Consider the following 24,161-nt stretch of genomic DNA (forward strand, 5'->3'; position numbering starts at 1 on the left):
TTCCATTCTAGACTAGACTGACGCTAACATGGGCTATTTTCAGATAATTTTTTCCCCCTGATAGTTCTAGATGAAGCGGATCCTTTGCATGCAAAGCATAAATATATCTAACTTTTCTACAGAAATATCTTATACAAAATATAATTAAACTCTTCCGGAAGAGCTAGAATCTGTTTTTCAGGTTTACGTCTAAACTTTACATGTAAAAGACACATTTCTAAGACCGGCATGTGCACGATGCAGGAAGAAACACGCCACGAGATTTAGGGACAGAGCAGTTTTATAGCAGAGCGCAAAAGGTAAAGCCCACAAGATGTCTGCCTACGCGGTCTGCGGTGCACAGATACACACTGATGCTAGCTATGTATATACTGAAGTAACACAGTGGTACGGTTTGCTTTTTACTGCACGTACTACACAATCTTTTCTGTTCAGATAATAACTGAAGTGACTGCTAAAATTCTTGCCGGGGGCAAACTATCTGGTCCGGGCTGATTTGCGGTCTATGGGATTTAAAAAAAATAATACCAAGTTAAAATCCATCTTATTTGGGGATTCCAAAGCAATTTTATAATTACTTTCAATTAAAATGTCTCTTTATTCCCTGTAGTGATGCTTGGCCCCATGGCAGTCTGCAATATGATGTGACATCACTACGGATGTTTTGCCACCGAGAACAAATTCATTGTGCTTGAGTTCTGGGACGGCCAAAGCGCCACTCCGTTCTGCGGGTTGTGTCCGGTATTGCAGCTCAGCCCTATTGAAGTAAATACGACCGCGCTGCAATACCACGTACAACCTGTGGACAGGTGTAGTGTCATTTTTTGGAAGAAAGCAGCCATGTTTTTCACCCTATTTTAAAAAAAAGTGACATGTTTAAATTTCCTATCGAGTCTGCATTGAATATACTGTATCTCTAAAATGGAGAATATTCCCTGTAAGGCAAATATAAGGAATCATGAGATGCCACAGAGGGGAGTATGCCCCACAATTATACGAGAGGAAGTTAGTATTTCAGCTAACCCTCATATATTTTGCAAATAGCTCCAATGTACTGTAGCAATTTGTCCATACCTAACCGCAAAACCTTTCAGCCCTAAAAAAAAAAAAAAAAAAAAAAAAAAAAAAGGGGGGGGGGGGGGGGGAAGGCAAAACATCCATAACCAACTTCCATACAAATTAACATTTTCAATAAAATCATAGGAATTAACTAAAAACAGTAATCAGTACAAAAAGCTAACATCGATAACTAAAAAGTAACAAAACTAAAACAAACAAGGAAACAAAAAAAAATGCACCCGCCCAAAAGTAAAACTGCGTCAGAGCTCAGCTACGGAGGGGTGGTAAAGCGGAGGTACAGTTCTGTGACCGTTCAATAACGCTTCCTGCACAGAGGTTCACATACTTATCTGACAAATAACAGTCATTAAAGACTTTGGTCTGGGGGCGGAGGGTAAATTAAGATTTTCAGGATGAACATGAAGAACCATTATCTCTTTACCTCGCTTGAACTAAAAAGATTTTAAAGGGAACCTGCCACCGGGATTTTGTGTATAGAGCTGAGGCCATGGGCTGCTAGGTGGAGGAGCCCAGCACCGCCCCGCATCCTCAGAATCTCCTCCTTGCTCCCCAACGTCAGAAAGCTAGAGCGCCGTAATCTGCGATGCGCGAGCTAGCGCATGCGCAGTTCCTTCCCTGAGGTTGATGCCAGCACAGGGAAGGAACACTATATCGCGCATCGCGAGAATACGGCGCTCTAGCTTTCTGACATGTCAGGGAGCAAGGAGGAGATTCTGAGGATGCAGGGCTCCTTCACGCTGGACTCATCTCAGGTTAATTTGCATATGTATCAAATAGTTTTTTTTTTACACAATAAAAGCACACAGAGCTATGGGGACTGGGTATTGCGGATGTGCTAGCGGCCATCTAGCAACCGATGTCCTCAGCTCTATACACAAAATCCCTGGCACAGGTTCCCTTTAAAGAAGACAAACATGAGAATAAACAATCCAGCAAATATTCTAATATATATATATATATATATATATATATATATAAACAAAAAAAAGTGGAGCCACAAGCCGCCTTCTACAAGTCTATAGAAGTATCACGAATAACAATGATACGATGAACAGCATAGTCTGCCTTTACTTTGGCTAAAATGTTGAAATGCTAACAGCGACGCGTCTAAAAGGCTACAAACATTTTGAGGAATTTTGTAATTATTGAACTGCGCTTATTTTGGGTTAAAATTTTTTTTCCAACTGATCTTCACTAACAGTTTTCAATGGCTTGTCCTTTACATATAGTGTAGGCTGCTCTGTCTACTTCACAGTAAAATCCCTCAGACGAGCGGTCTCATGTTTCCTTTGATAGCCATTATCAAACCGATAAGAATTCAGCCTAAATGAGTGTTTTCGGGCTCTCAGGAGTGTAGGGGTTACACACGGAGCTGTCAGACAGCTTCTCTGATGGATTTCACTGTGAAGGAGAAAGAGAAGCCTGCAATACAAGTGAAAAGATACTGGCTGCAAAGGGCAGATGGCTGAAAGTTTTTAATAAAGGCCAACTGGAAAAATGCTTTTCTGCCCAAAATATGTCAATCATAAAAAACGCATTCAAAAGGTGACCATTAAGCATAGCATCCTCTGTTTAATTAAGACTATTGGATGTGTTAACAGCCTTGAAAAAAATGCCCTGGTCTTGCAAATAGGAGGAAAAAATAAATAAAAACACGTACATTTTGCAGGTTTAAAGGGATTCTGTTACCTCTTTTTACCCTATAGAGATGCGGACATGCACGGCTAGATCACCGCTAGCATGTCCGCAATATAGGCGGTGCTGGGCTCCTTCACAGGGTGGCGTGGCTGGGGTCCAGAACGGTTAGTGCAGCCCCTTGGGCTCCTTACCAGGCTGATTTACACACATATATATATATATAAAATCATTTTTTAACAGAAATAAAACCACTCACAGAGATGGGACAGGTATATTGCGGACATGCTAGCGGCGATCTAGCCGTGCATGTCTGCATCTCTATAGGGTAAAACTAGGTGACAGAATCCCTTTAATTGTGAAACGCGCCATAGCCTCGCATTACACAGCATTCTTCTAGCTTTCACTGGCCACGATGGCTATGCTGTGATCATAGCTGGAGGAATCCTTCACGGCTTATAGGGAATCCAAGGCTACAGTGTTTCGTGCCGTCCCTGGAACCAAATGTGTCACATGTGGGTGATGCACGGCCCAAACACATGCTGTTTTTAGTGGAAATTGTGTGCACTTCATCTCCATTGCCTCATGTGTGGTAAAACTATTGCTTTGCCTACCGCAATGTTTAAACTTCCAATCCATGATTTGGCCAAACATCGCGAAATTTGGCCAAACCAATCATTATTGTTGTATTGCACCGCACCCATAAAGGTTACTCTACGCCACGCTATGGGACATAGCATCACACGGCCAAGAAGCCTAGGCTCTAGCCTGTACATTCAACAAAAGGGCAAATGCTGATGCCATACTGTGCAGGTACCGGGCCCTAGAAGGGTCAGTGCACACTAACCCCCCCCCCATCTACAGTTTATTCAACCCCAATAACACGTTAACAATTTTAACAGACACAAGATTAAAACGGAGTTGCTCTTGGATAACCAGCATAATTTTGGTATTTGTAGGAAATCAGAGATATTCCGATCTGCGTCCTTTGGCTACGTAACAGTATGAAGCCTCTCCCTTATCGGTTCTTAAAGCGCTGCATCTGAATACTGTGAAGCAACACAAATCCTAAGATGCCATACAATACAGATGTCTGGATGGACGGAGCAGGATCTGGAGCTTAGTAGACACACAGGTCGGGAAATTTCATCTCATACACTGGGACGGAGTGATACTGGGCATGTCCAGCTGTGATGGTGATTGTCCCAGATGGGCTGGGGGGAGGCCTGAAATAAAGAAACACTCATTTTTATCTAGAAAACTGTTTCTGGTTGACCATAGAGCAGGTTTCCCTCTAAAGTCATCAATTTGATATCTTACAGGTTAGGATCTCAATAGCGGAAGAAAACGCTTCAGTTTTGTTGCCATTCATTGTCAATGGGGACAAAACTGAACGGAACGAAACGGAATGTTCCAAAATGTATTCTGTTCCGTTTGGTTGATCTCCCATTGTGGACAGAGTAACGTTTTTCCGTCCACAATGTGCAAGACGGATCCGTCCCGACACACAATGCAAGTCAACGGGGACGGATCCGTTTTCTCAGACACAAAAGAAAACAGATCCGTCCCCCATTGACTTTCAATGGTGTTCATGACGGATCAGTCATGGCTATAGAAGACATAATACAACCGGGTCTGCTCATGACGGATGCATGCGATTGTATTATTGTAACGGAAGCGTTTTTGCAGATCCATGACGGATCCGCCCAAAACGCTAATGTGAAAGCAGCCTTAATTATACTATATATGTGACCCTTTAATAAGAGTCAAAATCCTTTCAACGTCTGTTAGTGAAATAAAAAAACAACTAAATAAAACATATATATTAAACAATAAATTATTTTTTAATATATCATTAAAATAACACAAAGATTTCATGGGTAACACAACCCACAAAGTTAAAGGGGTTTACCAGGACTTTTCTACTGATGACCTATCCTCTGGATAGGTCATCGGTATCTGATCGGTGGGGGTCCGACATCCAAGACCACCACTGAACAGCTGTTTGAGAAGGCAGAGGCGCTCACAGTAGCACCTCAGCTTTCTCTCCGCTTTCCCTAGGCCATGTGACGTCAAGTTTATTAGTCACATGACCTAGGCGCAGCTCAACCCCATTGAAGTGAATGGAGCGGAGCTGTGATACCAAGCAGAACCGCTATGCAATGAACAGGGTTGTGCACAACTGCGAGCGCCGATGCCTTCTCAAACATCTGATTGGCGGGGGGTTGGGGGGGTGGTTCCTGGGTGTCGAACCACCACCAATCAGATACTGATGACCTTGTCCAGAAGATAGGTCATCAGTTGCAAAGTCTCAAAAAAAAAAAACTTTAAAGGGAGACTGTATAATGTTTAATTTCCCCTTCAGGGAAACTAAACACTTACTGACAGATTTGTCCACAGATTACAGTAGATTAGAGATGAGCAAATGGCTCAAAATTCAATTTGCATTCGACTTGGCCAAAATCGAAAGTGCTCCAATTGGCCCCGAAAACTGGTGTATGAGATATCTTAAGGCTCATTTTTTTTAATTATTAAATCCCCCTCTCCAAAATTTGCCTGAAGCGAGTCACCAAAAATACGTATCCACCTCGAATTTTCAAAAAATTCAGGTAGAATCCGAGTACAGAAGCCTTTTTGAATCTCTACTGGAGATTACTGGGGGTCTCAGCAGTGTGACCCATTAGGATCCTTCTGATAAATCCGTACTTATCAAAGTGGAGAACCCCTTTAAAGGGGTTGTATTCGGACCAATATAGTATATATATTTCAATTGGGGGCGGTCTCAGCTATATGCCTACCATGCACTCTCTCTGAGGAGGACAGAAGCCAGATCTGTGGTGATAAACTGAATGCTAAGTTGGCTTCACTTTAGAAAGGGTGCTGTCTTTGTGAGAAAAAAAAAGGATGGTCTGGTTTAGAAAGCCCATTTAGTGAATTCTGGGCTGTGTCTCTCTGGAGGACCTGACATGTTTGTGCACTACATGGGCAGCTCACTGATTTCAATGAGAATGGTGTAATACTTTATTTCACCTGTGGAGACACCGCAGAGAAATCAAACACTGTCAGGTCCTCCACATATAACAGCTGATGGTAGAGGTCCCAGTGGCGGGCCATCCTGTGAACAGTTTATTGTCTAGCAAGTCTAGAATATTGAATCACTACCTGATTGTCAGCTCCAGTATCTGCGCCAGTTTATCATGCAGCAAGTTAGCCTGGAAATGGAAAAAAAATAATACAGAATGAGGAGCGAGCTAGATCAACAATCCGCACTAGATGTCCTATAGGAAGGTCTTATTTAATGCTGTCTTATATGCTGTAATGTGTTGAGGGTGCCGTTTAAACATTAAAAAAGAAGTACAAACTGCTCCCCTCTTGTGTAGACGCTGCCCGACTCTTTCTACCTCCTAGTCTATCATTGACATTCCGACAGGGGCATCTAAGTGGCTGCATCCAATCACTGGCTGCAGTGGTCATATGTCTATGTTGGGACACCATTGCTGGACCAGGAAGCAGATGATGACAGGGGCCCAGGCATCGCCTGAATGGGAGCGGCAGGGGATTGGTGATGTGGATACTATGTTTTATGTTTAAAGAAGCACTCCCACAAAAAGTTTTATTCTCTGACCTGTTAGGTACACTGTAGTGAAGGTAATCTTCTTACCAGTGACTGTATTAGCAAGATATAACCTCCCTTCTGATCCTCAGCTGTGTCACTTGACCAGCACTCTGACTTCCTGTCCTGTGTCAGTTGAAGTTCATTTACTTCTCTATTCGTTTCTATGAGACTGACATGGAGTCTCCCATAGGAATACATAGAGCAGGCATCCTCAAACTGCGGCCCTCCAGCTGTTGTAAAACTACAACTCCCACAATGCCCTGCTGTAGGCTGATACCTGTAGGCAGTTCGGGCATGCTGGGAGTTGTAGTTTTGCAACAGCTGGAGGGCCGTAGGTTGAGGATGCCTGACATAGAGAAACTGGCTTCCTGTCCACACATAAGATGCTGTGTTATTAAGAAAGTCTGATTGCTGGTCACATAACCCATCTAAGGATGAGAAGGGAGGTTATAACTTACAAATACAGCCACTGGTAATAAGAATATCGTCACAACAGTTCACATCATGTACCTTTCAACCAGAGAGAATAAAGATTTTTGTGAGAGTGCTTCTTTAAAGGCTTCACCTTCACGGACAATTTTTTTTATGATTGCATTTTACTCATTTTGGGCTAAAAAAACATTTTTTCAATTGGTCTTTATCAAAAATATTAAGCCTGTCACAAAGGGTTAACAGTTTTTTTGCTGCATGAATAGTACTTTTACTTTCACTTTGTGCTGGTCATCCGATAACCCTCATCTCTAAATTACTAAAAGGTCACTTATTTAAGCCACATTCTTATCAGTAACATCCGAATTGAGCTTTGATGAGTGTTCATAAGGTTAGAGATCACAGATAAGGAGCCCGTCAGCTCTCTGCTTGAAGGTAGAGAGAAAATACAGATCCAGCTAGTAGAAAAACTCAAAGCTGTGCAGGGAAAACGGTTCATCATTTTTAATAAAGACCAATTGAAAAGATGATTTTTAGCTTAAAATGAGTACAAAAGCAATAATAAAAATAATGTCCCCAAAGGTGTACATAGCCTTTAAACTGCATCCTCAGCACCTTACAATAGAATTACCACTTTAACAACTCAAATACCACTTTATTATCCTGCTACCAGACTAAAAGCTACAGTATGTTAGAAGATAAGTGATAAGTGGAAGGGAGCATGACTGCAGGATCAGACTACAAGGGCCTGTTCATAGTCTGTTATAACGGAGACATATGATCTGCAAAGGGGCTGTAGACACACATAGAAAATACATATTTAATAAAAACTATTTACAAAGTTGTAGATGCATTGGTGCAATAAAACAAATGGTGCTGAATGATTAAACCTCTGTGTGAAGGGAGGCAGGAGGTCTGGAAAAACGGATCATCGGATAATTTTGTACAGATTGAAAAATGAAAACCAAAACTGAGACACGCCATGCAGCATCTCTGTCCAAGACACGAGGGGCACACACAATACTGGTCATAAACATGGTAAGACATGTGCAGTAATGAAGGTCCAGTATTGGCTGATATCACCCAAGTATAAAACACTCTAAAATTGGTGTTATTTTATGTGAGCCTCTGAGACGAGAGGAAACACTCACTTTAGATTCACACTGTGCAGCAATCTCTTCAAACGGTGCCTTCTGGAACTTTTCTATGACCTGACGTCTCTTCTCTTTCTCCTGCTCCTCCATGCCGGTGTTGTCTGCTTTCAGGAATGAAACAAAAAATAAAGCAATACTCGTATTACATATATACTCGCAACTAGAATCTCAAATGGTTCTAATTGTTTATATTCAGGCTTTAAAGGGTATGTGCATCCTTTTTAGTTTATTTTTTGTGTGTGTTTGAACAGAATCCAATTCTTATCTTATTGGCAGACTTGCAGACTTTTTAGAGAAAAAATAAATAAAAATGAAGTACATAATGTCTTTTTTTTCCCCTCTGAAAAATCTGCTTGTGGAGCTGCAGGTTCAGAGCTTGGAAGGCATTCCGTTCTTATGGTGCTACAGGTTTAGAGCTTAGCGGGCATTCCCTTCTTGTGAAGCTGTGTATTCAGAGCTCAGTGGGCATTCCCTTCTTGTGAAGCTGTGTATTCAGAGCTCAGTGGGCATTCCCTTCTTGTGGAGCTGTGTGTTCTGAGCTCAGTGGGCATTCTATTCTTGTGGAGCTGTGTGTTCAGAGCTCAGTGGGCATTCTATTCTTGTGGAGCTGTGTGTTCTGAGCTCAGTGGGCATTCTATTCTTGTGGAGCTGTGTGTTCAGAGCTCAGTGGGCATTCTATTCTTGTGGAGCTGTGTGTTCTGAGCTCAGTGGGCATTCTATTCTTGTGGAGCTGTGTGTTCAGAGCTCAGTGGGCATTCTATTCTTGTGGAGCTGTGTGTTCTGAGCTCAGTGGGCATTCTATTCTTGTGGAGCTGTGTGTTCAGAGCTCAGTGGGCATTCTATTCTTGTGGAGCTGTGTGTTCTGAGCTCAGTGGGCATTCTATTCTTGTGGAGCTGTGTGTTCTGAGCTCAGTAGACACTATATTCTTGTAGAGCTGTGTGTTATGAGCTCAGTGGGCATTCCCTTCTTGGGAGCTAAAGGTTCAGAGCTCTGAAGGCATTCTGTGCTTGAGGAGCTACAGGGCTCAGAGCTCAGTTAACATTCTCTTCTTGAGGAACTACAGGGCTCAGAGGAACTCTTCTTGTGGGGTGGTAAGTTCAGACCTCAGTGGGCATATCCTGTGAAGGTGTTGTTTCTCCTGTTCCCTTCCATCAATAACAAGATCATAAACCTCTCCCCTCTTTTACACTGAAATAGTTGTGCAATTTGTGAGTTCTGTGAGAAAACGCAGCTCTCAAGTCTTTGCAGGAACATAAGATCTTCTGTAATTAGGCGATACCAAACTGTAGGATATTTTACATTAAAGGGGTTGTCCACTTTTTTATATTGGTGACCTATCCTCAAAGATAGCTCATAGATATCAGATCAGTGGGGGTAGATCAATAGGACGGCACTATCCTATTCTCTTGAGTAAGTGAGGATAGGTCATCAAAATAAAACGGCTATGAAGAGAAAAAGCACAGCAGCACTCTGATGTAGCGGGTGCAAATCCTCCGCCCAGACCGTCGTCTGAAAATCCAATTATCGAAATAACAGAAGAAGAAATGCTGCCTCTTCTTTTGTTTTTTTGCTTAGTCAGCTGGTTACAAAACCAACTCTAATAACGCTATTGTAACCGCACTGTACACTCGACAAGCCGTGCACCTGCATGTTCACTACAAGACCAGGATGGAATTTTACCCCTTGAGAGTAAACAATGAGGTTCCTACTGAAAGACAGCATGCATGTATCTTGAAAAATGCAAGGAATTAGTACAGAAAACATCTCGGAAAATTGCAGATTTCTTCTTCTGCAATACAGAAGGTTTACAGTTGAGAAAAGGTGTAGGAATACTACAAATCTCACCGATGGCCTTTTTCAGTGATTCAAATGTGATCTCTTCAGTGTTGATCTACAAAAAAAATAATAAAATTGGACAGATTAATAGTTGCTAGCGGTATGAATGTAGCCCTTAAATGGTGTGTCCCCCAATCCTATCCTTGGAGCCTGTGCCTAAAAAGAAAACCCCAAAACTCACCTGTCCGCAGACCCTCGCCTTGGCCCTAGTGGCTTTGGGTCACCTCGGATTGACTTGGTTCCGTGACTGCTGTGGCCAATCACTGACCTCAATCTCAATGGCACACCACCAACTCTTCACTGACAGTGACGGGCCGTTCTAGTACACGACTGCTGAGGCCAGGAATTGGCCATAGTAGTCATGGAACCAAGCCACTTCCAGTACAGTGGTGACCCAAAGCGACTGGAAATAGGGCAGCATTGCAGGAATGGTGGACAGGCGGTTTTTATTTTTTTCGAGCACAGGTTCGAAGATTTGGATTGGCAGGCTCCTAGGCTGAACAACAATTTTAAAGGGGCTTTTTGATCCAAGAAAGTGACAGTAGCCATAGAGTTTGCTAAGTGGTAACCAAATGCCTTATGTTAATCTAGCCATATGAAGCCATGTTTTTAATGGAATGTTTTTTAATCTTTTATGTTAACTACAGTACTTGGGGATACATACTTATCTAAATTAACAATATAGTTGCAATCCACCATGTATTATAATTTTTTTTTTATTCATCGAGCCATGTAAAAAAAAATCCCACTTATGGGGGTCCATGAGCTGGGAACAGTCATATCATTGCAATGAAGGGGATCTCATTTATCTCAGTGGTAAACCCCATAAACAAACCTGGAGTTTAAAATATTTCCACAGCAGAAGTCAAATGAACCATCTCACGGCAGTGAGGAAGGGAGGTCACAGTTCATGGACCTTCACCAATAATATTCTCTGACCTACAACCTTCACACTTGCATGGAATCTGTATGAAGAACATGGTGGAAGACATGCACAACATGTTCAAATATTTCTGGAGGTTCGTGGCATTGGACGTGTAATCATTCCTATAGTCAATCCTGAAACGGCTGATAAAAGGGAATAGACTGCATTCTACCGCAAAAGAGAGATTGTGGAATTTAATTTGAGTGCACCTTTAAGAAAAAATGCCAGGCTGATTAGATAGCATACCTTGTCCTCGGTGTTGCTTCCAGTCATTAGGTCCACTTGGATAGATATGGTGTCCACAATGCTCTTCCTTCTAGAGAGTCTATCTTCATCTATTGAAACAGAATAATCTTAGTAATCCCCGGGCCTGATCTCATGACTAGTACAGCCTTCTGAGGAGCCATCAGCACTGTCCTAACTCACAGATCCTGTTGGTGAGGTCTGATCTCTGACCACCACCGATTCCCAGAATGAAGTCTCTACAGAACACACAGACCCCTTTGGCACTACTGAAAAATTCCCGAAATGTTGCCAATTATAGAAATCTCGGAGCAGTGTTTTGACCACCTTATTGATCTTTTCATTTTGGAAGCATTGAACACTGTACCTCCAATTACAGTGCCACAGGAACTCTGTACACCGCCATACAGCCTCCTGCAGCTGTCAGACATCTCTGCATAATTCTTACATCCCTTACCTGCCCCCTTATCATCTAGTCTGGGGACTGTGCTCAAGTTTGGTCTAGGAGTTAAAGCAAGACCCAAGCAACTACCTCAAGAAATTACTCAAAGTATGTTTGACAATCAACCTTGTAAATCTATGGTGGGAAGAGATAGCGAGGAGGCCTGGTTTAGGTCTTGTCCTTAGTTTTTGAACCTGATTGGTCCAAGACACGCTGGTTAAAGTCATCCAGCTGTATTACATTTTTAGACATATGGCTCTAAAAATTAGCCACGCATCTTCACCGATCAACCACTTCTGCCGTTCTAACTCTGCTCCGACCACCCAGCCGGTCCCGGCTCAATATGCGGGAAATGCCATGAAAGTACTACCCGTCTCAAGCAGTGACCGGCTAAGCATGGTGTTCTTGGCATTTCCAGTGTATCGGACAGTCTCCCAAGAAATGCAGAGCAGTGGGTATTGGACCCCATGGAAACGGCAGTGGATCGGTGAGAGGGCGATTATGCTTTTTTTTGTTTTTAATTTAATACATAAAAAAAGTAATACTGCATGATAACCCTATCTGAAGAAGGACTAGTTGCTAGGGATATATTCCCCAACAACTAGACTGTCAGACATGACAGAAGTTGTACTGTTCATAGCCAGACTGAAGGAACCAGTCAGCAATCAGACCATGTCGCTCACCATCTAGGTGTGTATTACCAGGCTGGCTGGTCTCGTGAGGACAACACTCTTCTTTTAACAGAAGCAGCCTGGAGATCTGATCGTATTGTATTGTATGGGCAGCCATATCTGGCCAGGCATTCCCCCCTGTAGTATTGCATGACGTGCATTCAAATGAACGGCCAATCGTGAAACACACAGACGGCCACCAGAGTGAGATTTGCTCTTTTTAGGTGGCTCTCCAATCTGGTTCATACAGGGGAATGTCCCTCCGACAACCATTTTCCATAGTAGACCATATAGAAAGGGACTGTCTTCATTTGTGAAAAAGTGGAGTTTGCCTTTAATTCATATTTATAACTGCCAACATTAAGCCCTGCCCTCGACCTGACAGAGCACGCCCAAACATCCTCCTGGGAATGCCCACTTTGATGCGCCCCTGCTTAAGCTCGATCCACTTTGCAAACCGTTCTGCAGGACGAGGCGTTTCTGAGGTAGTCAGACCGTAGATTCCTGATGACTTCATTTGTATCCTTCTCCAGGACGAGAAATACGTTTTGCGCTACTCACGGTACAATACTATCAGTATCGCTAAGTTAAATACACACGAATACAGTCTACACGGCTCCAGTTAATAGCAAGGACATCTCTAAATTTTCTAGAAAAAGACTATAAACTACATTAATGTGCCTCTGGGGTCAGACTACATAAGCGAGTACGTAACATAGTATATCGTATGCAGGTTCCGGGAGGGATGACACTACGTTAGGTCAATCTAGGGGGCTCAACCAGCTTTACCTTTTGGACTTTTACGTATTTTTTTGACTGATGGGAACAGAGCTACATTGAGAAGAGAAAATAGTTGTTTTTTTATGCTGTCAGAGAGAAGTTTAGGTTAGTGGCTGCAGTGTTCACTATGGAGGCCATGTTCCAAGCAGAGAAGCAGCGTTATTTCTGTCCTCTCCCTCTAATAAACTTCTGTGCACTTCTTCCCCCCTAGTTTTCTAATAATGAAACACTGATAGAGATGGGTAGACTTAAAGTGTACCACAAAACAATGTTATTCAGAAAAGCTCTTGGATCTGAATAATTTAGTAATTTCATGTAATCAAAAGTTTAGTATAGCCACTGAGATATTGAATACAATGTATCTGTAAAGCGCCACTGGCTGTTTGCCCTTTTCTTTATTTCTTGTCCATCTCGCACATGCTCAGTTTAAATCTTCACCTGCCACCGGCCTCATCTTCTGTGAGTAAGGACACATCCCCTGAGTAAGGACACATCCCCTGAGAAAGGACACATCCCCTGAGAAAGGACACATCCCCTGAGAAAGGACACATCCCCTGAGAAAGGACACATCCCCTGAGAAAGGACACATCCCCTGAGAAAGGACACATCCCCTGAGAAAGGACACATCCCCTGAGAAAGGACACATCCCCTGAGAAAGGACACATCCCCTGAGAAAGGACACATCCCCTGAGAAAGGACACATCCCCTGAGAAAGGACACATCCCCTGAGAAAGGACACATCCCCTGAGAAAGGACACATCCCCTGAGAAAGGACACATCCCCTGAGAAAGGACACATCCCCTGAGAAAGGACACATCCCCTGAGAAAGGACACATCCCCTGAGAAAGGACACATCCCCTGAGAAAGGACACATCCCCTGAGAAAGGACACATCCCCTGAGAAAGGACACATCCCCTGAGAAAGGACACATCCCCTGAGAAAGGACACATCCCCTGAGAAAGGACACATCCCCTGAGAAAGGACACATCCCCTGAGAAAGGACACATCCCCTGAGAAAGGACACATCCCCTGAGAAAGGACACATCCCCTGAGAAAGGACACATCCCCTGAGAAAGGACACATCCCCTGAGAAAGGACACATCCCCTGAGAAAGGACACATCCCCTGAGAAAGGACACATCCCCTGAGAAAGGACACATCCCCTGAGAAAGGACACATCCCCTGAGAAAGGACACATCCCCTGAGAAAGGACACATCCCCTGAGAAAGGACACATCCCCTGAGAAAGGACACATCCCCTGAGAAAGGACACATCCCCTGAGAAAGGACACATCCCCTGAGAAAGGACACATCCCCTGAGAAAGGACACATCCCCTGAGAAAGGACACATCCCCTGAGAAAGGACACATCCCCTGAGAAAGGACACATCCCCTGAGAAAGGACACATCCCCTGAGAAAGGACACATCCCCTGAGAAAGGACACATCCCCTGAGAAAGGACACATCCCCTGAGAAAGGACACATCCCCTGAGAAAGGACACATCCCCTGAGAAAGGACACATCCCCTGAGAAAGGACACATCCCCTGAGAAAGGACACATCCCCTGAGAAAGGACACATCCCCTGAGAAAGGACACATCCCCTGAGAAAGGACACATCCCCTGAGAAAGGACACATCCCCTGAGAAAGGACACATCCCCTGAGAAAGGACACATCCCCTGAGAAAGGACACATCCCCTGAGAAAGGACACATCCCCTGAGAAAGGACACATCCCCTGAGAAAGGACACATCCCCTGAGAAAGGACACATCCCCTGAGAAAGGACACATCCCCTGAGAAAGGACACATCCCCTGAGAAAGGACACATCCCCTGAGAAAGGACACATCCCCTGAGAAAGGACACATCCCCTGAGAAAGGACACATCCCCTGAGAAAGGACACATCCCCTGAGAAAGGACACATCCCCTGAGAAAGGACACATCCCCTGAGAAAGGACACATCCCCTGAGAAAGGACACATCCCCTGAGAAAGGACACATCCCCTGAGAAAGGACACATCCCCTGAGAAAGGACACATCCCCTGAGAAAGGACACATCCCCTGAGAAAGGACACATCCCCTGAGAAAGGACACATCCCCTGAGAAAGGACACATCCCCTGAGAAAGGACACATCCCCTGAGAAAGGACACATCCCCTGAGAAAGGACACATCCCCTGAGAAAGGACACATCCCCCGAGAAAGGACACATCCCCTGAGAAAGGACACATCCCCTGAGAAAGGACACATCCCCTGAGAAAGGACACATCCCCTGAGAAAGGACACATCCCCTGAGAAAGGACACATCCCCTGAGAAAGGACACATCCCCTGAGAAAGGACACATCCCCTGAGAAAGGACACATCCCCTGAGAAAGGACACATCCCCGAGAAAGGACACATCCCCTGAGAAAGGACACATCCCCTGAGAAAGGACACATCCCCTGAGAAAGGACACATCCCCTGAGAAAGGACACATCCCCTGAGAAAGGACACATCCCCTGAGAAAGGACACATCCCCTGAGAAAGGACACATCCCCTGAGAAAGGACACATCCCCTGAGAAAGGACACATCCCCTGAGAAAGGACACATCCCCTGAGAAAGGACACATCCCCTGAGAAAGGACACATCCCCTGAGAAAGGACACATCCCCTGAGAAAGGACACATCCCCTGAGAAAGGACACATCCCCTGAGAAAGGACACATCCCCTGAGAAAGGACACATCCCCTGAGAAAGGACACATCCCCTGAGAAAGGACACATCCCCTGAGAAAGGACACATCCCCTGAGAAAGGACACATCCCCTGAGAAAGGACACATCCCCTGAGAAAGGACACATCCCCTGAGAAAGGACACATCCCCTGAGAAAGGACACATCCCCTGAGAAAGGACACATCCCCTGAGAAAGGACACATCCCCTGAGAAAGGACACATCCCCTGAGAAAGGACACATCCCCTGAGAAAGGACACATCCCCTGAGAAAGGACACATCCCCTGAGAAAGGACACATCCCCTGAGAAAGGACACATCCCCTGAGAAAGGACACATCCCCTGAGAAAGGACACATCCCCTGAGAAAGGACACATCCCCTGAGAAAGGACACATCCCCTGAGAAAGGACACATCCCCTGAGAAAGGACACATCCCCTGAGAAAGGACACATCCCCTGAGAAAGGACACATCCCGTGAGAAAGGACACATCCCCTGAGAAAGGACACATCCCCTGAGAAAGGACACATCCCCTGAGAAAGGACACATCCCCTGAGAAAGGACACATCCCCTGAGAAAGGACACATCCCCTGAGAAAGGACACATCCCCTGAGAAAGGACACATCCCCTGAGAAAGGACACATCCCCTGAGAAAGGACACATCCCCTGAGAAAGGACACATCCCCTGAGAAAGGACACATCCCCTGAGAAAGGACACATCCCCTGAGAAAGGACACATCCCCTGAGAAAGGACACATCCCCTGAGAAAGGACACATCCCCTGAGAAAGGACACATCCCCTGAGAAAGGACACATCCCCTGAGAAAGGACACATCCCCTGAGAAAGGACACATCCCCTGAGAAAGGACACATCCCCTGAGAAAGGACACATCCCCTGAGAAAGGACACATCCCCTGAGAAAGGACACATCCCCTGAGAAAGGACACATCCCCTGAGAAAGGACACATCCCCTGAGAAAGGACACATCCCCTGAGAAAGGACACATCCCCTGAGAAAGGACACATCCCCTGAGAAAGGACACATCCCCTGAGAAAGGACACATCCCCTGAGAAAGGACACATCCCCTGAGAAAGGACACATCCCCTGAGAAAGGACACATCCCCTGAGAAAGGACACATCCCCTGAGAAAGGACACATCCCCTGAGAAAGGACACATCCCCTGAGAAAGGACACATCCCCTGAGAAAGGACACATCCCCTGAGAAAGGACACATCCCCTGAGAAAGGACACATCCCCTGAGAAAGGACACATCCCCTGAGAAAGGACACATCCCCTGAGAAAGGACACATCCCCTGAGAAAGGACACATCCCCTGAGAAAGGACACATCCCCTGAGAAAGGACACATCCCCTGAGAAAGGACACATCCCCTGAGTAAGGACACATCCCCTGAGTAAGGACACATCCCCTGAGTAAGGACACATCCCCTGAACGGCCAACCTTCAATAAATCTAGCAGAACAATTGGAGCCATGAATGGGAAGATCTCTAGATACATGTGAGGTTCTAGCATTGTCCTGTACTATGTGAAGTCGGATTTTCATTTTCTTTGTTTTTTTTCACATCAATCATAGCATAACCCCTTTAATGAGGATCTCACCATCCTAATGGGATGGGGTCAATCGGAGCTGGATTCGGGGACTTCAAAGTCCAAACGCTCTTCTTCCTGTTCTGCTGCTGGTAAGCATCTTGCTATAGACGACTATGGTGTTCTTCCTGCGGCTGCATGTTACAGAGCAGGAGGAGCTGAGCAGATTGATACATAGGCTTATAGGAAAAGTAGCCCGGAGGGTGCGCAGGGGGTCAGAACATCACTGATCTGACATTAATGACCTATCCTGAGAACAGTGCCAAAACAAATATAGACCAGCACCTCCAAACAATATGAAATAAAGCACAGGTGCATGCTAGTGTCAAACATTGTATGTAGAAGCATACTGCCATAATAGCGTGCACCTGTACTTTATTTCATATTGTTCGGAGGTTCTGGCCTAATTTTGTCACTGCAGATTTACTAAGCACATAGTATAGCTGAATCCTGCATTGCCTTGAATTTTGTAGGCCAAAGCCCAGGACAGACAAGTCTGATAGTGTAGGTCTTATCTGCAGAAGCCACCTTGCCGTTGGTAGATGGGCCTGGTAAAAAATGTGCGCAAAGAGCTTCTAATTTTCATATATAGTACAGGTGAAACTTGAAAAATTTGAATATCGTGCAAAGTTCATTTTTTTCAGTAATGCAACTTAAAAGGTGAAAATAATATATGAGACTCATTACATGCAGAGCGAGATATTTCAAGCGTTTGTTATAATTTGGATGATTGTGGTTTATAGCTTACGAAAAACCCCAAAGTCACAATCTCAGGTCCCCTTTGCTCAGGGGGTATGGATTAATTAGCCGACTAGAGTGTGACACTTTGAGCCTAGAATATTGAACCATCTCACAATATTCTAATTTTAAGTTGCATTACTGAAATAAATGGACTTTTGCACAATATTCTAATTTTTTGAGTTTCACCTACAAGTATAGCAGTAACGCATTTCAGCTTTATCCATGTTTCCAGCGCTTGCATGGAGCAGTGCGCCCTATCCTGTGAGAAGGTCATCAAAATCAGTAGCCTGGACAATCCTTATTAGATAACGGAGGCGGGAGACCCTACTGTGAACAAATGACCAGCGATGGACGTCCACTGATTATTATTAAGGGTATCTTAAAAGTTCTGTAGCTCTCCCGACTAGGTGCAGATTGTGATGATGAGGGGGGCATCTAGTACCAAATGTTCCCCCAGTCTGGTTGTGGAAGAGAACCTGTGCTATGGGATTACTCACACCAGATGACTATCATGTTTTCCCTCTGAGTGGTGAGCATTCGTGTACTGCAGACTATCGCTCTTGCATGCTGACCATGCCGGTACATAGCCTCCAAAGTCAACAGCAGCTCCACATCATGACATAACCACATTACATGATAGCATGAACTAGGATCATAGATTTACACAAAGGCATTTACTGTACGCACCCATTCCTATACGCACCTTACAGGTAACCTCTATCTCCACCATTTTACAGTTCCTGTATGTAATTAATCTACTCGCTCAGACACTAGCATGTCCACAGATAGCCACAATTATAGAGTATACAATTACAAGGGTATTCCCACCTTGGCACCTATCTGACAGCCACCAATGTTTCAGGTGAGAAAACCCCATTAACAGCATTTATACGTATGCGGTCACCATGGGCCAAAGACACAATAGACTGGAAGGGGTTTATTGACTTTTGCAGGCATGCTATATGACCTGTGCAGAGGTCAGGAGGGAGTAGATGAGCTGTGGTATCACCTTTTGTGAATGGTACATCTTGTTTTATCTATATTTAGGTGATATCAGGCATTCTAATCCTACCTGTGATGATAATGAGATGACTGCTGAAGGTGATTTGTACAGGCTAAGTGATGCCTATTAGGCTTAGTCTGACAATTGCAGGATCTCAGATTTTTTTTTTTTTTTTTTACTAGATAGTGACATGGAAAATTCAAAATAATATATTTAACTTTAAAAAAAATCTGATATAAACAATAGGTCATTTTCTGATGACCCATTGCTTATTTTTTATTTTTTTATTTCAAGAAAATGTAATGTATAAATTTGTTAAAAAAAAAAACAACAACTTCTAGAACTCTCCGTGTCTATAGGTTTGCAAAAAAGCAGAGGACTGAATATCTTTTGCCCATGGGATATTCGCCCGATAATCCATCAAATGCTAACAGATGCAGACATGGAGGCTAGAGAAGAGAGAGCAGACACGGGGCCCAGAGCCGCTGGGAAGGTTGTCACATTGTGTATTTAGCTGGAAGGTGTCCCGTCCCGTGTGACATAGGACTATAAACTTATTATACAAAAGGTCATCCAGACCAAAAAATCCCTTTAGGGGTTCCAAAAAAAAAAAAAGTTTAATGTATATAAAACGAATTCTTTAATTTGTACCTTTAAAATTAAACCTACAGACGGCAGATCATGAACAATTAAAACTATCAGGGACTGTCAATATGTATAATAAGTGAATTTTCATCCCGAGGGCTCCAACCTAGGGCTCATTTTGTTGTTTATATAGGACTATAAATACTGATATACAGTATATATCCCTGCAGAGGAGGTCACCATTGTAATATAACCCGAAGAGAGGGAGGACACGAGTGCGGGGGAAATGTTAAAGTCTGAAGATACACAAAGCCTATGCTTATTCTTACTTCTGTGTATGTACATTTCGGTAAAGAGTTTACATCTCTGTATTTTAATTATGTCCGTGCCTTAGTTAAAGGGGTTTTCTGGGAGTTTGACATTGATGGTCTATCCGCAGAACATATACCGTAATCAATATCTGATCAGTGGGGGTCCGACACTTTGCACCATCGACAATCAGCTGTTTGAAGAGGCCGCAACGCTCCAGTGAGCAGTGCGCCCTCCTCACAGCTTACCAAGCACAGCGCCGTTCATTGCATAGTGGCCGTGCTTGGTACTGCAGTTCAATCCCACTCAAGCCTAGGCCATGTGACCAATGGCAGTCACTGCTCTAGGAAAAAGCCGCAGAGCTTACCGCACTGAAAGGCGGGGATGCCAGGAGACGGACCCCCGCTGATCTGACATTGATGGGTCATCAATATTGTACTCCCAGAAAACCCCCTTTAAAATACAACCAACCCCCGCCCCCCCCTCCACACAAACCGAAAGCAGACGACAACAGGAGACAACACCCTGGTTAGATCACATTGGATTTCATAGTTTGCTTCCTTTAGCATGACTAAATAAAATCTCCTGTAAAAACCTCTTTAGCGCAATGGCGCGGAGCTACACTGTCCACACGACAACACTTCCTGTGCCGACTGAAATCACCATCCGCGACACAATTATATTTGTATCCATGTGAACAGTGATACGAATGGAGATCTGGATCCTCACATTGACCCTATGACAACACAGAATCTTGAAGGTAAAGGAAGTGTTGCCATGGGGACAGCAGAGAAAACGAGATTTTTGTGGACTCATCTGTAAAATCTCTTTCTTGCCGAGTTCATTGGGGGACACAGGACCGTGGGTATAGCTGCTGCTGCCACTAGGAGGCGACACTAAGCTAAAAAGTGGTACTGTAGCTCCTTCCGCCGGCTATGGCCCCTCCAGCCTGGAGAAAGCATATATCAGTTTGTGCACAAGCAGTAGGAGGAGAAATCAGAAATGAAATAACAGAACCACCACCAGTGGGTCTGAACCCATAAGGGGGGCCCCACCAGTCACCAAAATGAGAGAACAAACAAAGGGTGGGAGCTGTGTCCGCCAATGAACTCAGTGAGAAAGATATTTTACAGGGGAGTCCACAAAAATCTCATTTTCTCACTCGTATCATTAGGGGACACAGGACCGTGGGACGTTCCAAAGCAGTACCATGGGGAGGGAACAAAAGACCAGAAGCAATCTAAGGCCATGAGATCCCGCATGGAACGTGGGGAAAGGATGCACGGGAACCCTGAATAGAACCGGAAGAGCATGAGCCAGGTGGGACAGAGTATAACACACAGCGACAGGCTGGACAGAAGAGGAAAAGCTCAGACAAACATAGCCAAAGGGCTGGAGATACTTCAGAAGATGTGGATAGCAGCACCGAATATCCACAAGAAGGACGAGCAGTTTTAAGGACTGAAAATGAAGAACGGAAGGTACCACAGGAAATTGAGGACCACAGAACTGCCTTGGATGACCAGACTGGACAAGGGACAGTTAGATCCAGACAAAACCTCACCAAATGTGTAGGCCCCAGGAAGGAATGTTACAACAGAGGCGAACTTGGAAATCCGCCATGAAAGCATCGAGCAAATGGCAGAAGACCAGTCCTGGAATGCCCACCCAGGTGGATTAAGAAACAGAGATTGAGATGGGCACAGGAGATGAAAACCGCCATGGGAACCCCCTCGGTGGCACGGACCAGAAAAACCCCCACATGTGAACGATAAGTAGTCTGGGAAGAAAAAACTGTGTCCCCGAGGACCAGGAACACCCCAGCCATGTAGTGTATGAGTACAGTCACTGGACAAAGGCAGACTGACTGACGCCAGATCCAGGACAACACCAAGAATGGCGCTAGACAGGAGGTGAAGCAAAGAAAGGGGAAATGCACTGTGGAATATCTAGAGACGTCGCTGTGAGTACACTCATGGAAGCGGAGGAGGAACCGCACGTACAGTTCTGCCAAAAAAAATAAAAAATCCCTAAGGACAAGGTAAGGTGGTAGGCGAATGCCCCTAGAGCCACAGAGGCTCCTCGTAAGGTCCCTAACAAGAGCACTCCATGGATAAGACTGTTTCTTTGGATAGGACCGCGCTACCTCTGGAATCACAGAGAATCCACAATCGAAGCCAGCAAGATATTCACAAGCATGGGGAAGCAAACAGGCCAGTCAAAACCTCTCCTCCTCTCCTTTCCAGGCTTCTATGGAACACCAAAATTGCATCCAATAGTGAAGTACCGTCATGCAAGTCGGAGTAAAAACGGTTTTATTATACTCACAATGCACACGTATAAACAAGCAGTATACAATGGATCAAATCACCCGACCCGGGTTTCGCTCGGTTGAGCTTCGTCAGGGGTATTCATCCCACCCACTTCAGGGCGGTCTTATAACGGGTCAGGTTGGTTTGCACCCGCCTACCCACACACATATGATCCAATCAATGGTAAATAAATCATGCACATATACATCCTTTAAAACAATATAAAATGCATAAAATACAAATACATAAAATACATAAAACAAGGACATCTCAAAATGAATATATCATATGTCAGTATATAATCACTTGTGGCGATCTATGCCTACTCCTATACTGTCAGTTCCGTTCATGCTACTTTCTCTTTACTATACTCTAAACCTCCCAACCAATCACAGACCACATTATCCTTCGCCCTCTTTTCTCCATTCATAAAAAATGGCAACACCCCCATACCACATGATATCTCTTAGCCAGTCACAGATCAGATACGCCTAGGCCCGCCCTACTTCATTCATAAAAACAGCAACTCCCCCATATCACATGGTGCTGTCCAGCCAATCCAGTTCTACAACCTCGGAAAGGTCCTTGCTCGATACAACACCACACTCACAGGTCCTAGATCAATCACGAACACTTCGTCGTTTCAGGTAAGACAAGGTTTTAGGTCAAACTCCACATTCAGACCTTTTGGTTGTAGCGTTCCCAGTTTGTATATCCATTCCACCTCACGTTTATTGATCTGTTTCACTCCATCCCCTCCACGCCAGTGGGGCTTAACTTGTTCCAACCTCACAAAGAACAAACCACTCGGATTTTTTTGGTGCACCAATTTAAAGTGCATCGAAACACTATGGGTCTCCAACCCCTTCTTGATGTTCCTCACATGCTCCTGGATTCTTACTTTGAGCTTCCGAAGTGTACGTCCCACATATTGGAGTCCACATGGGCACTCCAACATGTAGACCACCCCTACATTCTCACAAGTAATTTGCCCCTTAATTTTTATATCCACATTTTTTCCATTAGAGTGCACAGATGAAGTATGCATTTTTTTGTCTTCCCTTTTCCGATTTTTACATGGCAAACAAAACCCACACCAGTTAAACTTACTCCCTTTTGTTGTCTTCTCTTGATGGTTGGAGCTATGTACTAACTTAGTACGCAAACATGGAGCCTTTTTGAAAATAACTACCGGTTTTTGTGGAATATCCTTCCCCAGCACAGGGTCATTTTTTAAGGTGGACCAATTTTTCCTAATGGCATCCTTTATCAAACCAGCCTGCGTATTATATTGGGTTAAAAAGGAAAAACTGAAGTCTTTCTCAATCACCACCTTTTTCTTCTTCCCTTCAACTTCTTCCTCTATCATCCTACTGCATTCGGCTAGTTCATCTGCCTGATATCCTTTCACCCTGAACCGTTCCTTAATGACCTCACTTTGTATTCTAAAATCCTCCACTTTGGTACAATTCCTAAAGACCCTCTTAATTTGTCCCTTAGGAATATTTTTCAGCCACGATGTATGGTGGCAGCTGGAGGTGTCTATGTAGCCATTAACATCCGTCTCTTTGAAGAAAGTTTTAGTTTTAAGCTGGGTACCCTCCACAAAAAGTGTCAGATCCAAAAAATCAACGGAGGTATCACTGACTGTGCTAGTGAAGGATAAATTCCATTGATTGTCATTTAACTCCTCAATGAAATCTAAAAGGCCCTGTTTCTCCCCCTTCCACAGGACCAGACAATCGTCGATAAATCTCCTCCATGTTATCAATTCTCCAGCTTCCATGATCTTATTCAACACGGGTGTGATAGTGGCACTTTCCCAGGACCCCATAAAAATATTAGCGAAACTGGGGGCGAATTTCGCCCCCATCGCTGTACCGGTCCGCTGCAGGAAATGTTGCTCATTGTACCAAAAATAATTGTGACTCAAACAGAAATCAACACACTCCAAAATAAATAAGCCCTGTTGTTGGGTCATCAGGGGATCATCATTCAGAGCGTGTTCGATCGCCTTGAGTCCCAGTTCTTTGGGGATCACTGTATATAATGAGGCCACATCAATAGTGGCCAGCCACATATTGGCAGGACACTC

At 44.4% G+C, this 24,161-nt stretch overlaps 1 protein-coding gene across 2 annotated transcripts in view; it reads right to left on the reverse strand.

The window, feature by feature from the left end:
- Window positions 1-2,849: 2,849 nt before the first annotated feature.
- EFR3A (EFR3 homolog A) overlaps window positions 2,850-24,161 on the reverse strand; it is a 153,827-nt gene continuing 132,515 nt past the window's right edge. The window contains exons 20-24 of one of the 2 annotated variants that reach the window (XM_040433716.1): window positions 10,923-11,011; window positions 9,761-9,806; window positions 7,912-8,015; window positions 5,878-5,927; window positions 2,850-3,941 (exon numbers count right to left, since the gene is read on the reverse strand). In XM_040433716.1, the coding sequence (XP_040289650.1) occupies window positions 3,836-3,941; window positions 5,878-5,927; window positions 7,912-8,015; window positions 9,761-9,806; window positions 10,923-11,011 (395 nt within the window). In that variant the 3' untranslated portion in view covers window positions 2,850-3,835. The remainder of the gene's footprint in view (window positions 3,942-5,877; window positions 5,928-7,911; window positions 8,016-9,760; window positions 9,807-10,922; window positions 11,012-24,161) is intronic. The other variant, XM_040433717.1, reaches the window with a different exon arrangement.

The sequence above is a fragment of the Bufo bufo genome, chromosome 5, assembly GCF_905171765.1.
Source record: "Bufo bufo chromosome 5, aBufBuf1.1, whole genome shotgun sequence".
Taxonomy (NCBI): domain Eukaryota; kingdom Metazoa; phylum Chordata; class Amphibia; order Anura; family Bufonidae; genus Bufo; species Bufo bufo.